Source organism: Plasmodium vivax, chromosome 10 (assembly GCF_000002415.2).
Source record: "Plasmodium vivax chromosome 10, whole genome shotgun sequence".
NCBI lineage: Eukaryota > Apicomplexa > Aconoidasida > Haemosporida > Plasmodiidae > Plasmodium > Plasmodium vivax.
This window is the reverse complement of record NC_009915.1, coordinates 812,160-828,507: the sequence shown is the minus strand read 5'-3', so window position 1 is coordinate 828,507 and position 16,348 is coordinate 812,160. Positions and strand designations below refer to the sequence as shown.

The window sequence follows — 16,348 nt, the reverse complement described above, 5'->3', positions numbered from 1 at the left end:
CTTGCGGTGGGGATGGTGGGGATGGCGGGGATGGCGGCGATTGATGTGGTGGTGGCGACTGATGCGATTGTTCCGACTGTCGCGATTGCCGCGATTGCCTCGGTTGATGCTGCCCCCCCGGGGGTTCCATGCTCCGTCTCCGTTGGGCTGCCCATGCGTTCTTCCCAGTGCCCCTTCTGACGGCCCCCCCGACACATCCTGCCAATCTCACATCGTTCAAGTACGTGAGGAGGGTAAGAAGACAAAGGGGGGAAAAAAACGAGGCCACTTTTTTCATCTCTGTTCTCTTCGTGTTGTATCTTCCCAGTTGGCGTAGGAGCTTTCATAACTGCTTCGTTAGCACATGACCTGCGGTTCCTCTGTTCCGTTATTCCGCTATTCCGCTGCTCAACCGTTCCGCCCTCCCAGTGAACTAAAAAAAAAAAAAAAAAAAAAAAAATGCATTCTGTACACCCCGTCGTGTATGAAACGATCGCAGAGGTGTGTTGACGTAGGTGAAGGTATAACCGATGGGACAACGGGTGTGAAACAGGTGAAGACATAACCGGTGGTTAATAGACGGCATTATTTTTTCCCCTCTTCGCCATGTCCCATAGTGCGTGCACGAACAGCGATGGCCATGCTGACGCGGAATTCAACTCTGTGCATGCGAGGCAGAAAATAATGGTGGCCGTTTCGCCAAACGTGCGTCATAAATAGGACGCAAGGGGAATTCCAAAACGGGGAACGACACTTTTGTGGCGAGGTACGCAGGCGAGGGGGGGAAAGTGAAAGGAAAGCGGAAGAAAAGAAAGGAAACAAACCCGTGCACTCAAGTGCTTTGGAAACTCTTTCCATTGTAACCCTCCCCCGATCTGTCACCACGCAGTAGCAACCGTGTGGTATTCTCCCCACCTCGCACGCAGCGTTTTTGAACCATTTTTTTTTGAAGGCATAACTGTCATTGGGGATTTATGTGCCCATTCAAAGGAAACGCCTTCCACGTTTGGCATGAACCCCTTCCCATGCTGGTGACGTGGGTGTTTTTTTTTGGGGCCGGCGAGGGGTTAACCCTCTGGGGCGTTTTCGCCCATCTAATCCTCTGAGACTTCTTTGCCCATCGTGCAGTCAGTGCATGTGTCCCTCCCCCCCAAATTTCTCAGCCTGTTGGCGGTCCTCAAAAGGGGCACATCGAGCAATTGCCACCTTTTTTGCACTTACCGTATGTGGTGGGCATGTGCACATATGACACGACTGTTTCTTCTACAGTGGTGGTGGTTGGGCATGCATATTACATACGTGTATGTGTATACACCTATGCATGCACAGTGGCACGCTTCCCACCTTTGCCTCAACAATTGGGGGTGCAATCGGTGGAGACCCATCCTCACAAGCAGCACTGGTAGAAGCGAGATGACAGAGGTTGGGAGCGGCATAACCACACAAAGAGGTGTCACTTTAAGTGTGAACTTCCTACAAGTGTCCCGTTCCTTCCTACAGCTGCCCCCTCCTTCCTACGTGCAAAAGGTGAGACAGACACCTACACCCTTAGGGGGTGTCACATAGGCTCAAGTGAGGAAGGGCTACTACCTCCGTTCCAAAGCAGACTCGAAAAAAAAGGCACCCATTTTTTTGTGCCCACTTCTTTTCTCTCGCTTCTCTCCCTCTTTTGTCATTTTGCTTTTTAAGAGGGGACTGATGCCCTTTTTTTTGGAGGCAAATATAATAGGATCCATCTTTTCTACGTTTTCTTTTTTTTTTCTGCTGCCACGCTTGTGAAGCGCTTCGAAGGTGGAATTTACTTTCCCCTGCGCGTTTTCCCACTTCGCCTGTCGACAGGGGTGCACTTGAGCGTTGCATGTTCATTTTATGGGCATCTACTCTCCCCGGGGCTTCCGCGACGGGGGGGCTGCACCCTGTGTGCTAAGTTGGCGCACTTGTAGGAGCGAGCAAGGAAAGGGAAAAAAAAGGAAAAAAAACTAGCCAAAAAATAGTCAAAAAGTAGCCAATAAGAAAGCAGCATAAAGCAAAACAAACGAACGAACGAACGAACGAGCGAAGCAACCGAAGCGATGCAAATCGGGCAGATGCAGAGGCGGGAGCTGCACATTGCAGACGAAACTGTTCGTGTAACCCTTGCAGTGTTTAAAAATGTAGCCAACGCGGAGGAGCTCCTAAGGGCGTACAATGAAAAAACGATCGGCGGAGACCCTGACATGCGCCGCTTCTTTCTCCTGTTAGATGGCCAACTGGTGAGGGGGGGGGAAACGAACGAGTGCATGGACCAACCCCCCAAAGCGGGGGCACTACTGTAGAGAGGGGACACTACTGTAGAGGGGGGCACTACTGTAGAGGGAGTAGCCCCACCGAAACAACTGCCCTATTCTGGGCAACCACAATTGGGGCAAACCAAACCGAACACTCCCCTCCTGCTGAACTTCCCTCTTTTCTCTTCCCCCCCATTCAGATTTTCAGTGACAACCACATCCTGCACAGCCTCTACAGAGCTTACCACAACCTCTTAACGAAGAGAAGGGTCACCAGGAATGTCGTGCTGGAGGTTTTCTTCTTCCTCTCTGCGCACGAGAATGTGAGTTTGCGTGGCGCCCCCATTCACCGCGCAGTCGGCGCGTAGTCAGCGCGTCTCCATTTACCGGTTCCCCATTCACCGCGCCGTCGCCGCTTCTCCATTTATCGCTCCCCCAGATCAACGAATGCCTCAGGCAGTACCAAGTGCGGGAGTCCTCCTCCTCCGTCATTTACGTGGGCGTCAACATTCCGGACGACGAGGTGGGCCTTCCACTGCGCGCAGCTAGCGGCGTGTAGCACGGAGTTGTATCATCCAACGGTTCATCGGTCCATCGGTTCATCGGTCCATCGGTTCATCGGTTCATCGGTCCATCCCTCCATCGTTCCATCACCCCATGGTATCACCCCCCCTCACAGGTGATCTCCTTCACAAATCTGATAAACGGCGAGCAGACCGGCGTGGACGACATCCGCTTCCTGCGCGACGAGAGGCAAATCATGCAGAACTTCAAGTGCGCGGGGGAAGTGGCAAACCTGGAGCGCTTCATCTACCACACCATCGCCTCGAAGAAGGTTAACCTGGGGTGAACGAGTAGCGGCAGACGTCCCATCAGAAGCCGCGTCAGGCGGCGCGTCAAGCGTCCCGTCAAACGTCGCGCCTCGCGAGCGAAACGCACCGCCTTACATACGTAACATCTTTTTATTCGCCTGTCAACCGGGCGCTGTGAGCAGTTAGTTGTGGACACGTTCGTTTTTTTTTTTTTTTTTATTTGATTTTTTTTTTTTTTTTTTCTTTTTTTTTTCCTCCTCTCCCTCAAAGACCCATGCCTCTGCTGGCTCTGCCACCTCTGCTTCCTCTCCTCTCCACCTGTTCACCAGTCGCACACTCCGTGCAGTTATCATAAATGGGCAAACGGGGCGGAGTGCGGCAGGAGAGGCGAAAAGGCAGAAAAGTGGGCGAAAAATGGGCGAAAAATGGGCGAAAAATGGGCGAAAAATGGGCGAAAAATGGAAAAAATTTAACACACGGGAGGGGATTCTTCTCAGCAGCCCCGAAAACTTACACGCAAATTGCTAAAAAAGTGATTTAAAAAGGAGAACGGCGGACGCGCTGGAGGGAGGGAGTGTAAATAAAACGCTGACGAGGCAGTGGGCACGCGCGCTTCTAACGTCATCATAACATGCTGCCACTGACGCACATCCGATTCGGCTGCCACTGCTCTGACGGCACCTCTACACATAGGGGAAAATCACATGGTGGCCGCGCTCAGAGCATGTAGGGGAGGTCCAGGTGGTCGTCCACGGGGAGGCCGCAGATAATCCTCACGTAGTTGCAGAGACTCTCCAACTGGGAAAAGAACGAGTGCCTTGTTTTGTAAACACTTGAGTTGAACGGAGATTTGCAGAAGAGACTAGAGAGGAAGAGAACGCACTCCATTTTTTTAAATTCCGGGTACTTGTCCTTTTCAATTGTGTGCGCCAATTGGTAATCCCCACCAACGTTGATGGGGTTGCTTATGGTCGACTGCGCAGAGGGAACGATTCCCGAGGCACCTGGGGACCCTCCCTTGAAGTAAACTCGCTGAGATAATTCCACCAAAAGAATTAAATCTATCAAAATGGGAGAAGCCAACAGAGAGTCCTGGCAAACGTTATACAGCGAAATTGTATTCTTTCCATTCATAAAAATTTCGCTAATGTACTCATCGATGGCCTTCTTATCGTCTCCTACGTAGGGAACGTACTTAATAACAATTTCGCTATTCACCTTCTGGTTTTCTATCGCCTCTGCATATGCGTAATCCGCTTCCAAATCTGTAACGTCTGTGGAGGTGGAGAGCAGACTGTCCCCCTTGCAGTAATCCGCGCTCTGCTTGGTGAGTTTACTTGACAGAACGGCCTCCTCTTCTTCGTCGGCGTACATATGCTCGTTGGCCTTCACGTAGTCGCAGATGAGGTTGCTCTTCGAAATCTTCTTGCTGTAGAACTGGAGGTCCGAGGAGAGGTTCTTCCCGTCGTTGTTCCCGAGGTGGTTGTACGAGACGATGCTCTTGGGTTTCAGGCCTGCAAGGGTGGTGCAAAAGGAAGTAATGGAGGGGCCACATGGAGGGGAAGAAGTAATAGAGGCCCCATATGGGGTGCAACTCATCGGCGGGAAGCAGCAAAAGGTAAGGCAGTTCCGCACAGATCACTCCGCATAACGTCGCTCCTCTCCGCACAGATCGCTCCGCAAAGCGTCGCTCTGCTTGACGCTTACCCGTGCCGAAGTAAAAGTCGAGGAGGAAGTTCTTGATCTTCGTCTGGCCCGTCTTCAAATCATTCCCGACGATGAAGATGCCCTTCTGCTCGGCCAGCTGCACCACCCCGTTGACGAGGGTATTCTGTGGACTGCTGTTAATAAAGGGGGAGTTCTCCAGCACAGAAGCGAGGGCATACACAATGCTTGGAGAGACAGACGGGTGGTTGTTCTTACAAGCCAGAAGAATATTCTCATACGTATCGTTTACCCCTTCAATGTGGGGGATATTCTTTTCGGTGTTTCCAGACCATAAGACGATCACTTCATCTAGATTGTTTGTCTTTTTAAAGCTGCAAATTTGTACCCTCACTTGTTCCAAAATTTCTAGCTTGTTACTCCCCACAAGAATGTTATTTACTCTCTTCTGCTGATTGGCTGCAATGAAGTTGCCTTTAAAGTAGACACTTTTCAAAGGCACGTAGTTCATTTCTTCTTTTATTTTTTCCACCAAGTCCTGCTCAAACACTTTGTTCCTCACCAAGCAATCTTTCAAATTCAAATTGTTAAGATCCCACCCTCCAAAGGTAATATTCTCTGGGTTATATACCTCGATTAGCTTGTGTATGGGGCAGTAGGAGTGCTCTCGACTCTTTGCATCATAGCCTAGCCTCACATTGGAAGAGAGGAAGACACTTCCCAAGTAATTGGCCTTCTTCACGTCGTATTTATTTGTGTAAATTAGCTTCTTCGCATTTGCACAGATCCCTCCTAACATCGTGGTGGCGTTGTTTCCTCCAATGCCGATGAGTAAAACCCCCAGTTTTTTTTCCTTCAGCTTCTCCACCTTAATTTCGTAGTTGGTGCTCACCTTCTTGCAGGAGAGGGTGACCTGTCCCCCCGCACCGCTGGCACCGCTAGCCGCACCGCTGACCTCCTTCTGCACTTGCGCCTCCACATGCTCGTACGAGGCGTACACAAAGTTCTCGTCCTCCTTCCTCTCGAACTTCACCTCGAGCCCGTCCTCCTTCCCGTAGGCGCTGCTCCCCGCGGGCGCCTTCGCCGCGAACTTCAGGCCCTGGAAGTTCTCCATGCTAGGGGGTGGCGGTTAAACGGTTAAGCGGTTAAGCGGTGGGCGGTTAGTGGTGAGCGATTGCCGGTGAGCGGTTGGCGGTTCTCCCTTGTTGCTCCTGCCGTGCCGACTTGTCACTTTCCTCCTGCGGGGAAAACAGGCGAGTCAGATGGGGGCGCTCACACAATAGGCTGACGTGCAGCACACGCGGGCGAACTAATTGCAGCTTCGCACCCACGCACACAAAGGTGCACCTTGGAACAAATCCAGCGAGGTTAAAAAAAAAAAAGATAAAAAAATGGCAAAAAAAATGTTAAAAAAATGTTACACAAATGTCAAACAAATGTTAAACGCTAAAAGAAAGTCGAAATGGAAACTATCGTTATGAACTTTTCCCCACAGTTGCACGATGCACTTTTTTGCGAACAACACCTCGGGGTGCGAATTACTTTTTTAGCGCGACGCGGGCATTTAGGAAATTGCGCGGTGAAACGAATTCCCCCCCTTTGTGAAGAAGCGGCGTTCGGGGGGTCCTCCCCATACGGGTTAGAAGGACCCCCGTTTTATTCCCTCTCTCTTTGCTATGTTATTGTCACCCCCTGGGGAACACCACGTCAGTGGCAATCCGTTTGGTGGGTCTCTCCTCATATGAACAACTCCGTGCAAATTATTTTGCTCATTTTTTTTTTTTTTTTTTTTTTTTCTTTTTCACTTACTTGTATACGCAGGCGATGCGTTTGGAACTGTCGCCGTTCGTGGGGGCGGGCGAATGACCTTCCTCAAAAGTGATTAATGAGCTGTTCGGCTAAGGCAGCGCGTATGCACGTTTGCGCTAACTATGCAATGGTACACTGCTAATTGTTACGTGGGCGTACAGAACGGCGCTCCTTGTTCGTCGCTGTAATGTGTTTTTCTCCCTCCTGTTCTGTGTACTGATTTGAAAAAAAATCGCTTTAACCTTTTATCGTTTATATTTTACCTGTTTGCGTTTCCGCGCGGTCTCTCTTGGCACATCCGGCCGCTTCAACTCCGTTCGCTTGGCTCCTCCCTTTGCCAGTTGGCCGTTACAGTGGGGTGACAGCGCGCGTTTGAAAATGTGGCGAGCAAATGTGGCGAGCAAATGTGGCGAGCAAATGTGGCGAGCAAATGTGGCGAGTAAATGTGGCGAGTAAATGTGGCGAGCAAATGTGGCGAGCAAATGTGACGAGCAAATGTGGCGAGTAAATGTGGCGAGTAAATGTGGCGAGTAAATGTGGCGAGCAAATGTGACGAGCAAATGTGACGAGCAAACGTTCACAGTACGTTCATAATTTGTTGCTGATATGTTCATAATTTTTCGGCAATGTTCATAATTTGTTGACAATTTTTTCAAATTTTTTCACTCCAAACTTCCGTTAATTTGCAATTTTTTTTTTTACCTGTTTGTTTGCGTTTTTTCCAGTTCGCATTCCTCCGCTGTCGACCGGTGCACCATTTTTTTCTCGGCGGGGACGATGTTCCCCCATCGCCTTATGCACGTCGTGCAGCTTTTGCGGCGCTTTGCTGCTCCTCCGCTGCTCCACTACGCATGCCCATCTGCTTACGCCCTGCGGCGCCTTTTCGCGCGCCCCCTCGTGGCCGCCTTCGCCGGAGAAAAACAAAGCGCAGTGTCGGTGCACGCGGGGCAGCGGCCTGCCCACCTGGGTGCGCAAAAAAAAAAAAAACGGCCGACGCGCTAAGTGACGCTCGTCACATAGTTAATGGTAACAACGCACGTATGGTTTCCCCCCAGAAAGTATCCCCACTGCTGTGGGTATCACCCCGGCATACTTCACGTTCGCCTCCCCCCAGATGCGCGTAACTTACGCAGCGGGACCCACCTCGCGACTGCACCCTCTGCCCAGCGAATTGCCACGAAAATGGAGGCTCCCCACAGGATCGCGAACAGGCACAAGTGCTGCTCCTGTGCATACCGCTGCTCACCTCCCACAGGTGTATAGGCTCTCTTTCCCCTCATCTCCTCTCATGTTCCTACTAGGTGTGACCGTCACGTGGTGACCCCTCGTGCGGCAAGCCCCTATCGTACCTTCCAATCGGTTCGAAGCACTCACGAAGGGTTTTGTGTGCCACCCCTCATCAGGGGGAACCTACCAAAGTGAGATTATATTTATGGGGGGAATTCCTCCCCCCCCCAAAGGGATTTCCACCTGATGTGCATGCCTACCTGTGTTGAACGAGTGAACCCACCCTGTGTGCACATCCTGGGGGAGGATTCCAAATGGTCATTCAGTGAGCTCGCCAGGAAGCAGCAAAGGTGGGGCCCACAAGGTGGTAATGCAAAACGGATGAGAGAGGCCTCCTCCCTCCTCGGCAGGTCACTTCATCGATAGAAAGCCAAACCACACAAGTGGCCACATAGGTACATCCATTTGAGCCTTCCCTTATCGTTCCCGTTGCTCTTTCCGCTGCCAACACTGCTGCTACCAACTTGCCGAACGATCGAGGCGTTCCCAGTTGGGGTGAACTTCCCTGTAGGTCCCCGTTCCCCCACTTTACCTTTTTGTGGGTGAGAATAACAACGTCTGTTTAAACCGCAAGAGGGGGGAGGGGGCGCTTTCCCCATGAGTTAGGCCCTGTTCAGATTTTCTTCCCCCCCATAGCGTCAACCCTTCTCCGTTCTTCATCAGTCAGGGGGAATTAACTGCCAAGAGGAATGTCCCCCCCTCGTTTGTGGCGCTCATTTTCTTTTCTCCTTGTAAAGGGGCACATATAGGTTCTCCTCCCCGGCAACGTTTCGATGTTTTTTTTTTCCCCATTAAGTCACTCTCCAAATGGAAAAGGTTCCTTTTTTTTTTTTTTTTTTACAAAATGAACTGTAGAGGTTTAACGAGTAGGTAGCCGATGCTAAGCGACGATTGTGGGGGAGGAACAGCGAAGCGCCCCCTCTTGATGAGCGGCTTTTCGAAAGAAATGGAGGCTCCAAAGGGACAACGTAGTTCCATCTGAGAGGGGGTGCACCTGCTGAGTGTTTCTTGTAGCCACATATGGAGGGGGAGCAATAAAAGTTAAGTAATCCAAATGATGAGAGCAGCGCGGTTGCTACTCCGGGGGAGGGGGAGAATGTGCAGCACGTCCACGGGGAGACGCGACAAGTTGGATGCGCTGAGGAAGCTATCATACGAGTTTTACAGGAGAAGTCAAGGGAGAACGGGGGGGATGGCCCCAGGAGGAGCGACGCTGAGTGGGCAGCCACCCGGTGAGCGGCAACCCGGTAAGCTGCCCCCCAGTGAGCTGCCCCCCGGTGAGCCGCTATACCGCGATGCAGTCGCCGTGAGCCACTCCGCCGAGCAAATGCTCCGCGAAGACGTGTACAGCAGCCAAAGCTACGTCCTAATCCTTAAGGGGCTAGTGAACACCCTCGCCCATGTGAGGGAGGAGCGAAGGAGAAGACACCTACTGAAGCTGATCACCACCTTTGTGGGGTTCCTCCAACGATATGTGCACCTGATGAATGAGCAGGACGTCACCTTGCTGTTAGATGTAATGGCAAAGTGCTCCATCCGGAAGGCAGAAATATGCCAGCTGCTAATACAGCGGTTAGGTAAAGGTGAAAAGAACACCTTGTTTTACTCCCTCAATTCTAAAAGCGTCTGTATCATTTTGAACAGCCTACACAAGGTGACCGCTCAGGGGAACCACCACCCCCATCATCCCTACGACAGGGAAGCTCGCCGCCTAACCAGTGACGTCTTCCACTTTTACATCCTCAATAGATACGAAAGTTTCTCCCTGGGCCAACTGATCATTGTCCTTCACTCTATGCATCGGTATGGATATGAGAAGTGCAGAGTGGCTGGCTTGATAAGCTACATCGCTCAGCGGGTTTTGCAGACCTCCAATGGGTGGGAGACCTCCAATGGGGGGAGTGCCATTGGCGCGTCACCATCGAGGGGCACCAAAAGGAGGAGCATCGCAAACAGTTCGGTCGAATGCGAAAAGGATCCACAGTGCAACCACAGGGCAGACGAAGGTACACCACTGAGGAGAGGTTCTCCCCCCACTGATGGCCCCCCACAAACGGATACCCCCTCGTTTGCATTTAACCCGCAGAGTAGGCACGAACTCATCCTTCTGCACACACTCAGCTGCTACAATTACTGTAACAATGAGCTGCTTGCCGGCCTCCTGTGCGAAGTTAAGAGGAAGCTATTCACATCGTATAGCGAAAAGGAGGTCTGTATGTTCCTCTCTGCAGTGAGTAACTACCTGGCCATTCCCACACCGAAAGGGTTTAAAGTGCACGTAACGGATGAGGAGAGTAATCTAAGCGAAAACAATCAAGTGTGTGCCTCCCAGATGGTACGCACATTAGTGCTGAAGGGAAAAAGGCGACTCAGCAGCTACACCAAATTTAGCATCGCCACCATTTATATTATCCTCTCTAAGATAAATTTCTTTTACGAGAATAAACATGCAGATGTTTTCTTCCTAGACAAGTTGTTCCTTGTGAAATTGTTTCCCAAAAAAAAAAAAAAAATATTTTTTCCCCTTGAGGAGGATAAGATAGCGGTGAAGACGGTCATCAGTTTGTTATTTTCGCTCATTTTGAATGGCCAAGGGGAGATCCCCTACTACGGTGCGTTGCTTGACGGTCTGCTCCTGCGGCTGTGGGGCGGCACAGAACGGAGCTCTGGAGAAGCGGTCTCGACAGAAGTGGCCTCCACAGAAGCGGCCTCGATCGAAGCGACCTTGGGGGAACACCCCCGCGACGCGAACAAAGGCAGGCGGGCGCTCCAACTGCTGTCCGTGCAAAACGCCCACCTCCTCTGTGTGGTTTACACCTACCTACACCTGCACAACATGCTCGCCCAGCTGAAAAGGACCAACTTACATTTCTTCCTCCTCCTCTTGAGCCACTTTGACTACATGAATTGCGCGCACTTGAGGCAGCACGTGTCGTCTAGAATTCACGCGGAGGTTAGCGCGACTCTTGGCATGCTCAAAAAAAAAAAAAAAATAAATCTCCTCCTCACCAACGAGTGCTTCGTGTTCCCCTACTACGTGGACATTTGCCTGGCCGGCCCCTGGGCCTGACGAGTCAGAAGAGGAGATAGGAGATAGAAGTGTCAAAATAGAGGTGTGAAGGTAGAGGTGTGAAGATAGGAGTGAGAAGGTGAAGGTGAAGGCGACGGTGAAGGCGAAAGCGACGGCGAAGGCGACGTGCGAAAATGACAGTGACGGTGACCGCAGAGGAAGTGGATGCCTCCCGGGCGGGAAACAAAACAGCCGTTGGAAGAGGCAGCCGGGTCATATCACCCCAGCACTCCCAATCGAGCGGAGGTGAAACCTTATCGCCACATCCTACCGCTCTCATTACAACCCAGCTGCTGTCCCCCTCGCGTGTGAGAGCGGCTCATCATTAGCACAACGCCTCATCTTCCAGCGCCCTGCCATTTTGAAAGTGGCTAACTTTGCACTGAAGCAGAAATGGCCACCCCGCTTTGCCATTTGGGTGCCCCGCTTTTTTTGGCCGCGAAAAAAAAAAAAAAAAAAGGCGCTCCATTTTTTGCAATTTTGTGTACCCATTTGGTAAGTCCCTCCCCATTTGGAACCTCCCCTTTTTGGTAACTTCCCCTCCCCCGCCCACCGGCGTAGAGACCAACACTTTGGGCCGGCCCAACTGACCGAAGCCCCTCGACAATATTTTTTTTTTTTTTTTTTTTTTTTTTTTTTTTTCCTATCCCCCGCAACTCTCACATGTGCCTCGCTGGGGTTTATACCTAACCATGCGCAGCAGATTGAACAGCTCAGTTGGTGAAACGAAAGTCTCAGCTGTGCAGAACGAGGAAGCGTCTCGCCAAGGAGAGTCGCCGTAGCTAAAAAAAAGGCGCGTGTAGGTATACGTTCCCGCCGCGTTCCCTTTTCCCACCCGCAACGAAGAAAAGGAAGCAGCACACACATATATATATATATATATATCCACACCATGTCGCAAGATAAAGTGACCAGAATAGTCAAGGAGATAAACACCTTGAAGACGAGTACGTCCAGAGCGCGATGCAGTTTGAAGTCACGAGGAGGCGCGCGAACGGGGTTCTTTCGCCATTCCTTTGGCATTCTTTCGCCATTCATTTGGCATTCATTTGGCATTCATTTGCCATTTCTTAACCATTCCTTTGCCATTCTTTTTCTTTTTTTTCCTTTTTTTTCCCCCTTTCAAGGCTGCGAGAAGCTGAACGCCCAGCTGGAGGAACTGATCACGCAGAAGGTGGAAAATGAAATTCTCCTGGAGGTACGACCTGGCCGCCGCCCTCCCGTCTGCCGCCTTCCCGCAGAGCTGCACACCTGTGGGCGTTGTTACCCTCGTACGAGGATACACACAGCCCTTCTTCCTTTTCCGTGCGTCCTTCTCGCAGGAGGTTAAAAACTTGGAGGACGATGCCGTGTTGCACAAGCTGGTCGGGTTGATTTTAGTTCGCGAGGAAAAAAACAAATGCTACGACACCATCACTCGGAGGATTCACTACATCACGGGGGAGATGTAAGCGCGATTGGGGCGACACCCGCGTATGCCTCAGGGTGGAGATCGAGGCGAGTTGCAGAGCGAACTGCTACTCTATTGCAGAGCGAACTGCTTCTCTATTGCAGAGCAAATTGCTACTCTATTGCTACTCTATTGCTGAGCGAACTGCCGCTCAAACTGCCGCTCTAACTGCCGCTCCAACTGCTGCCCCCCCCCTACAGCGAAAGCAGGAAGAAGGTCATCAGCAACTCGGAGGAGAAACTGAAGAAGCTCTTTAGCGACGTAAGATGGGGTGGTCTCCACGCCGATTTGCTTCGCGCCATGTGGTCCATGCTGTGCGGTCCGTGTTGTGTGGTCCCTGCTGTGTGCATCCCCCTTCCGTCACACATTAGAGGTATACACCATTATGCGCACCTATAGACATTCTTTTTTTTTTTTTTTTTTTTTTTTCCTTTCCACTGGCATCCCACTTCTCAGCTGGAAGTGCACACCAACCAAAGAAAAGTAGCCATCCCGCAGTCATAAGATGGAGGGTAAAAAAAAAAAATTCCGCAGACATGCCGATGGTGAAACAAATGGGAGGGGAGTTGCATCTCCTGCAGCGGGGGTCCGGTCCTCTCTTCCTACGTGGAATACACTTCCCCCCTTTTCAGTTTCTTCATTTTTTCGTAATCGATATTTTGCATCTTGAAGGCGAAGCTGCGGAGGGGGGGGGAAGCGGCGTGCATGTGAAGCGGAACGCGTGAGTGTGAACGTGGGTGTTCACACTGGCACGCACAGTGGTACGCAGAGCCGCATCCCCGCTGCTTCCACAAGCAGGTCTGCGGGGAGGCGCGGCGCTCGTGGCCCACCTCATCATGTTGGCCTTGCGAGTGAAGTAGTGCAGCTTCTTCCAGTAGCCCCTTTTCTGGAAGGCCCGCTTCCTATGCCGCTTGTCATTTCTAACTTTATTAAACAGCAACGTGGGGTTCTTCTCCTCCGTGCGCTGACCCTCCACTAAAATGTTAACGTCGTTAAAGAATATTTTCGAATGGGGGGACCCATAAACGGACTTGAGTGTAGTGGCCCCATGAGTCGTTGGTTCCCCCCCCGGGGGGTAGTCCTCTTCTCTTAAAAACAGCTTCATGTTGCCCAAGCGCTTTGCACTTCGGAGGGTGTTCCTCAGCAGGGCGAGCATTTTGGCCGCTTGCCGTGGGGGGAGTGAAAAGAAACGGAGAAGAGTAAAAATGACAGATGAGGGAATATGCGTGTACACAGCTGCGCTTCTCCGCTGCCCTTCTCCGATGCGCTTCTGAGCTCCCCCACCAGGCAGTCGAGCAGTCGGGCAGTCGGGCAGTCGGGCAGTCGGGCAGTCGGGCAGTCGAGCATTCGGCAGGCGGCCAAGCCACATAAGCGGTCATACAGTGGGTCCTCAAAATTGCCGCGCGAAAAAAAAAAAAAAAAAAATAAGCACAAATGGGTACGCGGGTAGGCGAGCTGGCTGCACGCCACACTACCGCTGGCTACTCCGCACGCGCTGCTTGGAGGGACAAAAATTGGCAGCTTCGAACGGTGAAGTACGAAGCACACGTGCGGCTGCGCCCCCCTTTGCAGTGCCGCCACTTGGGGCGGTCACACCAAGAAGAAGGAGTCCAAGCTGGAGATGCCGCAAATGGCGCCCCCCTCGTTCTCCCGGGCGTTCTTCGTCCGCACCAGGTACCCCTTCTGCTCATTCAGCAGGCTCACATTTTTGCAAAACACAAAATTGTGGAAGAGGCTAATTTCGGAAATGGATTGCTCCGGAGAGAATTCAGCGACGTGGGATTTCCCCGCACACTGCACGGAGGGGGGATCCCCTGTCACTCCCCCCATTTCAGCATCCGACGAATTGGTGGGGGCTTCGCCACTTGGGCGCACCCTCGTCCTACAGTGCACCGCGGTGAATGGAGTTGGAAATAACCTCTGCATGAGCACATAGAAGGAGAGCTTATCCCTTTCCTCCGGTTTATAATAAAGCATAAGTTTTTCACTAACGTCTCTACCGTGTAGGTTGTTTTTCCCCCCTTCTCTCTGCGGCTTGAGCAAGTAGTGGTGGTCTTCCCGAATGGCATGCGAAACGATATGCTCATTTTGGCTGAGTGACGGGTCCACCTGAAGAGCGAACGTTTTCTGTAAAAGCTTCATATCGTGCCGTATTTGCTCGTCCGATTTCTTGGCCTTGTTTATGTCTACAGATAGGTACCGCTTTAGAATGGACTCATCCAGGAGGATCATTTGTATTCGCTTGGACCCCACCAGCTGGTAGGGCAGCGAGGGAATCTTAACAGCGTCGCTAAATTCGAGCAGCTCCCTCACGTGCCAAATGGTTTCATTAAAGTGATCTGGCGAGTAGAGCGATCGGAAGTACACCACGCTGACTTCCAGCACGTGCTGCGCATAACCGGGGCAGTCCCCTGGGTGATACTCCTGGCCATTCAAGTCGAGGAGGAGCTTCCCCGGGGAGAGCATCCCCAGAGCAGGCTTCCCCGTGTGCAGGTCGCCTTGCCACCCGTTCACCCGCCTTAACGTCTCCTCTAGGGTCTCTCCCGGGTAATTTAGAAAGAGCTTTTTCCTTTCATAAAGCTGTTGCAACTCCCGTATCGTTAGGCACTTCTGGCTGATGCCCACCTTGCTTAACTCATATTTCGTTTTGTACTTATCAAAACTATTGAGGTCCTCATTGTGCAGGATGGAGAGGACGACCGTTTTGTTTCTCCCTTGCAGTGGCTGGTCTTTGGCCAGATAGGCCTCGTGGCACTTCTCCATGCATGTGACTATCCCCTCGAGGAAGTCGTTTTGGAACTTGCCCTCCAGGATGGAGCCAACGTCTGTTGGGGGCTGTCCTCCCCCCCGCTGTCCTCGCGGTTGCCCCTCCCCCCCGAGGGGGAAGCACTCGCGGTACACCTGCTTCAGCATGTGCTTGTGCGCCTCGAACAGCGCGGCCGACAGGTTCCCGAAGGCCACCGAAATGGTGTTGTACTCGATTTGCTTCGCATAGCAGCGTTGTTCGGTCGTTCCCCCTTGGCCGCCTAATCCCCCTTGGCCGCTTAATCCCCCTTGACCGCTCCCCCCATCCAGCATGTAGTCCGACCGGCCAATAACACACCGCACGTCGTTCGTTATGTCCCGCCCGGGGCCCTCCCTGCCCAAATAGACCCTCTCGCAAATCCCCACCAGCCTGCCGCAAAACTCATCATACTCTTTTATCCCTTCGAAAACGTTTAGTAAAAAATGCAAGTCGCAAACGAGGTTGTCAAATAACTCCGCGTAAAGCAACGTGCACTGCTGGCAGAGCTGCAGGAGACTTCGGCTTAGCTTCTGTGGGATCAGTGCGAATGAGAAGAGCTTGGGTTCTTGGAGGCACCTAAGGTTGCCCTTTCCTTGGCTCGCCTTAGTGAAGATGTAGAACCCATCGCTATTCAGGTAGTCCATCAGATCCTGTATGAGCAGTCGTATCCGGGGGTAACTCAGGTACTCGTTATTGTCTTTCTCCTCTGTGAAAAAGTTGAGGATTTCCCGCTGCACCACTCCGTAGAAGTGGTTCACTCTGCTCTCCAGGTCGCTCTCCTCCATGGGGGTTACGCCTTTGCGATGGGCGGTTCGCGGTTAGTCCTTTTACTAACCTGGAGAGTGGTTCCAAGCGGGGGGGGCTTCGGAAGTGCTTCTCCGGGCAAAGCGGCGGCTTCGTTCACATGAGCTGGTGACAACTCGCCACAGCGCGCATCTACTCGGATCGGCTAGCAACAGCGCGCATCTACTCGGATCGACTAGCAACAGCGCGCATCTACTCGGATCGACTAGCAACAGCGCGCATCTGTTAGCTTCTATTCAGATCGCCTATCTAGGTGGCCTTTTTTCCCGCTCAGATGCAGCGAACTGCTTGGGCCGCTATTTTTTTTTTTTTTTTTCTTTCACCATTGCGCGTCGCCCCCTGTGCGATGATCAGTCTGAGCAGCAACCGTGGCGACTGTCCCCACAACGCGCGGTGCATAGCTGTGTGCCCAAGGTTATT

General features: G+C 52.0%; 6 protein-coding genes across 6 annotated transcripts; 3 read left to right on the top strand and 3 right to left on the bottom strand.

Moving 5' to 3' along the window:
* Window positions 1–2,066: 2,066 nt before the first annotated feature.
* Window positions 2,067–3,096, top strand: PVX_080655 (hypothetical protein, conserved; the record flags this gene model as incomplete). The annotated part of the gene is made up of 4 exons (XM_001613789.1): window positions 2,067–2,231; window positions 2,447–2,569; window positions 2,686–2,769; window positions 2,926–3,096. The coding sequence occupies 4 exons, from the start codon at window positions 2,067–2,069 to the stop codon at window positions 3,094–3,096; spliced, it is 543 nt and encodes a 180-aa protein (XP_001613839.1).
* A 215-nt stretch (window positions 3,097–3,311) lies between these two features.
* Window positions 3,312–7,171, bottom strand: PVX_080650 (myo-inositol 1-phosphate synthase, putative). Its single transcript, XM_001613788.1, has 3 exons — window positions 6,533–7,171; window positions 4,766–5,961; window positions 3,312–4,572 (listed from the first exon to the last, which is right to left on the bottom strand). The coding sequence occupies exons 2-3, from the start codon at window positions 5,835–5,837 to the stop codon at window positions 3,776–3,778; spliced, it is 1,869 nt and encodes a 622-aa protein (XP_001613838.1). The 5' UTR covers window positions 5,838–5,961; window positions 6,533–7,171; the 3' UTR covers window positions 3,312–3,775.
* A 1,975-nt stretch (window positions 7,172–9,146) lies between these two features.
* PVX_080645 (hypothetical protein, conserved) lies at window positions 9,147–11,249 on the top strand (the record flags this gene model as incomplete). Its single annotated transcript, XM_001613787.1, has 1 exon — window positions 9,147–11,249. One exon carries the CDS (start codon window positions 9,147–9,149, stop codon window positions 10,887–10,889), a length of 1,743 nt encoding a protein of 580 aa, XP_001613837.1. The 3' UTR covers window positions 10,890–11,249.
* A 527-nt stretch (window positions 11,250–11,776) lies between these two features.
* Window positions 11,777–13,327, top strand: PVX_080640 (prefoldin subunit 6, putative). The gene is made up of 5 exons (XM_001613786.1): window positions 11,777–11,836; window positions 12,017–12,087; window positions 12,212–12,336; window positions 12,540–12,600; window positions 12,796–13,327. The coding sequence occupies exons 1-5, from the start codon at window positions 11,782–11,784 to the stop codon at window positions 12,841–12,843; spliced, it is 360 nt and encodes a 119-aa protein (XP_001613836.1). The 5' UTR covers window positions 11,777–11,781; the 3' UTR covers window positions 12,844–13,327.
* PVX_080635 (hypothetical protein, conserved) lies at window positions 12,769–13,648 on the bottom strand. Its single transcript, XM_001613785.1, has 2 exons — window positions 13,170–13,648; window positions 12,769–13,017 (listed from the first exon to the last, which is right to left on the bottom strand). Exons 1-2 carry the CDS (start codon window positions 13,493–13,495, stop codon window positions 12,942–12,944), a joined length of 402 nt encoding a protein of 133 aa, XP_001613835.1. The 5' UTR covers window positions 13,496–13,648; the 3' UTR covers window positions 12,769–12,941.
* Window positions 13,649–13,929: 281 nt separating this feature from the next.
* PVX_080630 (glutathione synthetase, putative) lies at window positions 13,930–15,909 on the bottom strand (the record flags this gene model as incomplete). The annotated part of the gene is made up of 1 exon (XM_001613784.1): window positions 13,930–15,909. One exon carries the CDS (start codon window positions 15,907–15,909, stop codon window positions 13,930–13,932), a length of 1,980 nt encoding a protein of 659 aa, XP_001613834.1.
* Between the last annotated feature and the right edge of the window lie 439 nt (window positions 15,910–16,348).